Source organism: Tachypleus tridentatus, chromosome 3, assembly GCF_004210375.1.
Source record: "Tachypleus tridentatus isolate NWPU-2018 chromosome 3, ASM421037v1, whole genome shotgun sequence".
Lineage (NCBI taxonomy): Eukaryota > Metazoa > Arthropoda > Merostomata > Xiphosura > Limulidae > Tachypleus > Tachypleus tridentatus.
The window spans coordinates 52,585,233-52,591,232 of record NC_134827.1 but is presented as its reverse complement, the minus strand read 5'-3'; the positions used below and the strand labels follow the sequence as shown (position 1 = coordinate 52,591,232).

The following is a 6,000-nucleotide window of genomic DNA, read 5'->3' as shown; positions in this document are numbered from 1 at the left end:
CAATGAAAATTTCTTTTACTTTGACGTATCTCAAAAAAAAATACTTTTCAAACACTGTGGTTGGTTTCTAAATGTAGACCTTTCTTGTTCAGGAGCAATCTTAGATCTTACCTTCCAAAAGTTCTGGGACTATAGGGTGTGTGCCGAGTCCACTCAGCCCCTGATTATAGTATTTGTAAATACGTAAAATTATAAATTATAGGGTATTTATTTATTCATTTCTATCAAGATTTCCTGATCCTACGTGTTTTTCTAACATCGTGACTTTGATTGATTTGTTAGTACTACCGTGAGCGGAATTATATACATTAAATGATAAAATTGTGCGTGTATAACATTATATCCGTCCAAAGAAAAATAATTTACATGAATGTTTAACACACCCACACAAAGATACATTTTTACACAAACATACACAAAATATCGTAAATTGTATAAATGAAACAAAGTTTTGTTACATACTGAAACCCTATTTTTGAAATATACAGAATTCACTTCATTACACCGTGAAAGTTGCAAAAAATTTCTCAGGAAAGAAACAATATCAAGTTTACTTTTTAGCATTCATACGATTTTTTCTTTGGAAGGGAGAAAGAAAATATAAAACTTTTTTCCTTTTTTTTAACAATTTCTTATTACTTTTGACCAGTTCGCTATTTAGCAGCGCCATGATGCGAGTAATGTGCACATCACCGTCTGACGTCACAAGTTTCCTGATCACTCACAAAGAAAACAAGAACTTGTTTTAAGATACGTTGGAACTTATAAAATAAGTGGTCGAGTGAATTGAATCTGTTACTACATGTGAAACAGGAAAATATAACCGGTCACTTAAAATAAGGCAAAGTGGAAACCTTTCGAATATTTCGTGGGATATGTAAAAAGTTTACCCAGACTGTTTCAATAGCGAAAGCAAAAACATTTTTGTGTATCAACAGCTTTTATACAGGGTGGCCCATAAGTCCCTACCCATCCATATGTTATGATGTTATATTAAATTACGCATGTATTATAAATTTGTTTCTTTTCTTTCACAGAAATATGGCCGATGTAAGTCCATTTACACTTGAAGAGCGTATTGTGACAAGTACGTGGATACATGAGCGCAAGAATACTGGTGACAGAGCACAGATACACTGGATATATAAAACGTATGGACGGGTATGGACTTACGGGCCAACCTGTATTTTAGCTTTAATTAATTACACTGTGTAACAAATTTTTTACTTTTTCTTGTTCCTGGACAGAAAGTGTTATTTTCCAATTGCTTATGCCTAAAGTAAATGGAAAAGACCTACTTTTCGCTCCAAACTTTGCTTTTTGTAACCTAGAAGCGTATAACGAAAACATAATGGGAGACTATATTTGGGGGTTGATACGTGAAAGTAATTTACATTATAGTCGCAAATATCGAAAAACTACTCACTTCTAAACATTTTTCTATAACTTTGGTATAAATACATGTAAATCTTGATTCATATGTTGTATTATTCAGACCTTATGTAAATGTGCCTGTTTTTACATAGAAAATTGGTGAATTTCTAAATTTCATTATCCAGGTCACAAAAACAAAGTTTGAAGGGAATAATGGTCATTTTCTGTACGTTTACGGCATAAGTAATTAAGAAATAACACATACTGTCCAGGAACAAAATTTGTGTTACACAGTGTTATGATGTTCAATAAATGTGGATAATTTATACTGCTATCAATACTGTGGTATTCTTAATAAAACAAACAAAAGACAAGTATTTTAAATGTAAAACTAAATTACTTTTATTTAGATTCAACATCATATATTTGTTTTGTTACTTCACATTTGTTATTGCATACAAAAACGTTAATTATGTAGTTGCTAATGTGTAAATTTAAAAAATCAAGGATTTCCAATAGACATACACACCGAGGACAAATACAAAGTGTTACAATTTTAACCAATCCCAATACACATTAGGTTAGACAAACAGTGTATTGATTCTGTCTAGTCCTAGTACACTGTCAGGTTGTGCACATAGTTTAATGATTCTGTCTAGTCTTAGTACACTGTCAGGTTGTGCACATAGTTTAATGAATTTGTCTAGTACTATTACACTGTCAGGTTGTGCACATAGTTTAATGATTCTGTCTAGTCCTAGTACACTCTCAGGTTGTGCACATAGTTTAATGATTCTGTATAGTTCTAGTACACTCTCAGGTTGTGCACATAGTTTAATGATTCTGTCTAGTCCTAGTACACTCTCAGGTTGCGCACATAGTTTAATGATTCTGTCTAATCCTAGTACACTGTCAGGTTGTGTACATAGTGTAATGACAGTTCCCAAAACAGATATACATTCGAAAATAATATCCTAAAATTATACAATCACAAGCTTACAAAGTTTTAAAACATCACCTTGAAAATACTGCTTTCCACTAAACTGTTTTGTGTTTTTGGTTGAGTTGTTGAAAATACTGTTACAGTTCATTTAGTTTCACTTTTCTTCAAGTTTCAACAACTGTATCATAGTGAGAGAAAATCTTCAACGACAAGGTTAATACTTAACAGTACCAAAATCATGTAGAAGAAAATGGTGTGAGTTTAAACTGAAACTAGCACACTGAAGGAGTGGATGTGTCTTTAGGAGAACAGAGACAAAATCAGAAGAAACTTTTACATACAGCACCCGATTCATCATAACCTGTTGATTAACATGAAATAAATCACAAACCTACGCAGAAGTATTAATACCATTAAAATAGGTAGTTAACTGGAAACAGCTTTTAGCTCTTCCAGACCACTTAATAAAATAATTGGAAGATAAAAACAAAATCTATCATTACCTAATATTTTACAATGATTCATTAATACAACACCCAAGCTATCACCTTGTAAATAAATCACAATGCAACATTCACATCTCTAATTACAACAGATGTTCCAGGTATTACATAAGACATTCCTTGTAGTATCACACCCAGTAAAACTGTAATATTTACCACACTTCTTATAAAACTGCATATCATTTAGATTTAACACAAGCTGCACCAATCACATACATAATTAAGATTTGTGTATTAACATACTGAAAAATATGTCGTCAAATATAAAACAACGTTTTATGCAAAACGTAAAACGGATATACAATAATAATCATGGTATGGTCATTGAAACTAAAATTTCATATTTAAACATCTGATGATGAATAAACATCTTGTGTACATTTGGCTTTCATTACAGTTAACACTAACTTTCACTTCCATACTTTATTGGAGATAAGTTTTATAAACTGTTAATTACAATTGAGTGTCTCACAGATGTAGTGCTTATTGATAGAGGGGTAGATTACAGTATTTAATGATATATTTAAATACTATATTAATATCTTTAAATAACCAATGACATTAGTAGATCTTTGTAATATAGACTTCTGTAAACATCTTACTCATATGAACATAAAAACAATGGTTTTATTTGTAGAATTAATTTAGTTAAATAACATCAGTTGATATTCTGTGTTGTTACAGTAAAAACATTACCTTAGTTCATGTGATTAAATCTGTGTAAACAGATCTTTAAATAACATCAGTTGATGCTATGTGTTGTTATAATAAAAATGTTACCTTAGTTGACTGGTGATTAAACCTGTGTAAACAGATCTTTAAATAACATCAGTTGATGCTATGTGTTGTTATAATAAAAATGTTACCTTAGTTGACTGGTGATTACACTTGTGAACACAGATCTTTAAATAACATAAGTTGACATACTCTGTGTTGTCACAGTAAAAATATAACCTTAATTCATAAGTGATTAAACCTATAAATACAGATCTTTAAATAACATCAGTTGACATTCTGTGTGTTTTTACAGTAAAAATGTCACACCAGTGAGAACTCATTGAACAGTTACACACAAAAACAGAATGTATAAAAAGAACTAAAGTGAACCCCAAGGTTTTACATCTGGACAACTTTTAGTATTAGCAAGATGAAATGTTTTACTTGAAGGGAACCATTGTATGTGTTCAGTAAATACATTACAACAATACATTAATGTAGTGTTAAACCTACAGCCAGTACCCAGATAATAAAACAATCAACATCAAAGAAGTAAAATCTAAGTTATACCAGTAAAAACAACATTGACAGACAGTTGAGTGTAGAGTCTTTTCAAACTGTAGCACGCTACGATGTTACTGTCCAACACTGCTGTAGCTTGTCAAGCCATGGACAATCATATGATTTGTTTATAGTAAATATAAACAAGACAGTCAACTATCAGCTCTTGAATTCAAACACGTAAACTCTCTTTAAAAACACAAGCTTTCTGTCTATCTCTAAAAAATAATGTTTATTTTTATTATTTTTACTGTTCAGAAAATAACTAAGAGGTTCCATTTTCACTAATTCAATACTCTAGATACTGTTAAGTCAAGAGGGTAACCTGACAATGTAGCTATGGGAACCTTAACCATCATCTTAATAAAATGTAATATAAACTAAAAAAATAGTCCACATTTCAAAAATTCGAGTACAATTTCTGAATTTGTTATATATAAACAAAACCAAATACTGATAATAATCAAACCAAAGTCACTCAAGTGTTTTTAAAATCTGTTAGAATAAAAAAACACAAATGTATATGTTACAGTGTATCCTCAAATGTTTTTAAACCTAGTAAAATAAAAACACATACATATGTTACAGCATATTCTCAAATGTCTGAATGTCATCAAGTGGGCTACCAGAAGTTGGAGACACATCACTGGAAGAAAGAGATATGGTGTCACACTCACAAGCTGAATACTTTGTAAACTGGAACTGTCGTAAGTGGACCTGTTAGAAATAACAATTCTGTATTCTGGAAACAACTCTCCCAAAAAATAAGCTTTTTATAAAACAAACTAATAACCATTACTTTGAAAAAAAGATCTGTTGTAATAACACACATTTAAAAATTGTATGTTAGGTAGCAGCTATTACAACATACATGTTTAAAAATTGTATGTTAGGTAGCAGCTATTACAACATACATGTTTAAAAGTTATATGATAAACAGCAGCTATTACAACATACACATTTAAAAATTGTATGTTAGGTAGCAGCTATTACAACATACACGTTTAAAATTGTATGTTAGGTAGCAGCTATTACAACATACACGTTTAAAAATTGTATGTTAGGTAGCAGCTATTACAACATAGACGTTTAAAAATTGTATGTTAGGTAGCAGCTATTACAACATAGACGTTTAAAAATTGTATGTTAGGTAGCAGCTATTACAACATACATGTTTAAAAATTGTATGTTAGGTAGCAGCTATTACAACATACATGTTTAAAAATTGTATGTTAGGTAGCAGCTATTACAACATACATGTTTAAAAGTTACATGATAAACAGCAGCTATTACAACATAGATGTTTAAAGGTTGTATGTTAGGTAGCAGATATTACAACTACAACGATCAGAGCACAATGGGATAGGTTATGTGATAAGTCCAACCTCAACACCAGTAGTTTTGGAAGTTCCATATCAAGCTGAAAGGTCGGAGGTCTTCTGGAAGAACCACTTTGTACAGCAACTCTGGACAAGTACTACTCACTAATGAGAACCAAGGAAAAGCCCTTCTTGCTAGATTCATCAAAGTAGTCACAATGACCAGGATCACAGGACAGTGCTCAGAAATCACACTGAAGAGATGGTTGAGTGAGCCCATGCAGTGTTTCAACATGGAAAGTATAATAGATGCCATCAGGACCATCATAGAAGGAGCACCTGGACCAGATGGCATCACTATCAAGAATATTAAAGACCTGCCAAACAGGTGATCCAGAACTTAGCAAAGGCTTGTGAACAGAGCTGAAAGTCAGAAGTCATCCCAGAAGTCTCCACAGATGCTTTAATAAGTGCTGTGCTAAAGCCAGGAAAAGACCACAAAAGCTGCATGGGATATCATATCATTGTGGTACAGAACTTTATTGGAAAGATCCTTGAGAGAGCTGTTGCTCACTACATCACC

At 31.8% G+C, this 6,000-nt stretch overlaps 1 protein-coding gene and 1 long non-coding RNA gene across 13 annotated transcripts in view; one reads left to right on the top strand and one right to left on the bottom strand.

The window, feature by feature from the left end:
- The first annotated feature begins 684 nt into the window (after positions 1 to 684).
- The window catches only part of LOC143246848 (uncharacterized), a 19,291-nt gene continuing 13,975 nt past the window's right edge, over positions 685 to 6,000 (top strand). For 2 of the 4 annotated variants that reach the window (XR_013026201.1, XR_013026200.1), the window contains exons 1-2: positions 686 to 1,151; positions 4,687 to 4,805. This is a non-coding gene — a long non-coding RNA (uncharacterized LOC143246848). Of the gene's footprint in view, positions 1,162 to 4,686; positions 4,806 to 6,000 lie in introns of all 4 variants that reach the window. The other 2 variants (XR_013026203.1, XR_013026202.1) reach the window with 2 other exon arrangements.
- Positions 1,752 to 6,000, bottom strand: part of LOC143246846 (DNA polymerase iota-like) — a 12,982-nt gene continuing 8,733 nt past the window's right edge. For 5 of the 9 annotated variants that reach the window (XM_076494048.1, XM_076494054.1, XM_076494056.1 and 2 more), the window contains 2 exons: positions 4,676 to 4,815; positions 1,752 to 2,678 (listed from right to left, as the gene is read on the bottom strand). In XM_076494048.1, the coding sequence (XP_076350163.1) occupies positions 2,638 to 2,678; positions 4,676 to 4,815 (181 nt within the window). In that variant the 3' untranslated portion in view covers positions 1,752 to 2,637. Of the gene's footprint in view, positions 4,816 to 6,000 lie in introns of all 9 variants that reach the window. The other 4 variants (XM_076494051.1, XM_076494053.1, XM_076494055.1 and 1 more) reach the window with 2 other exon arrangements.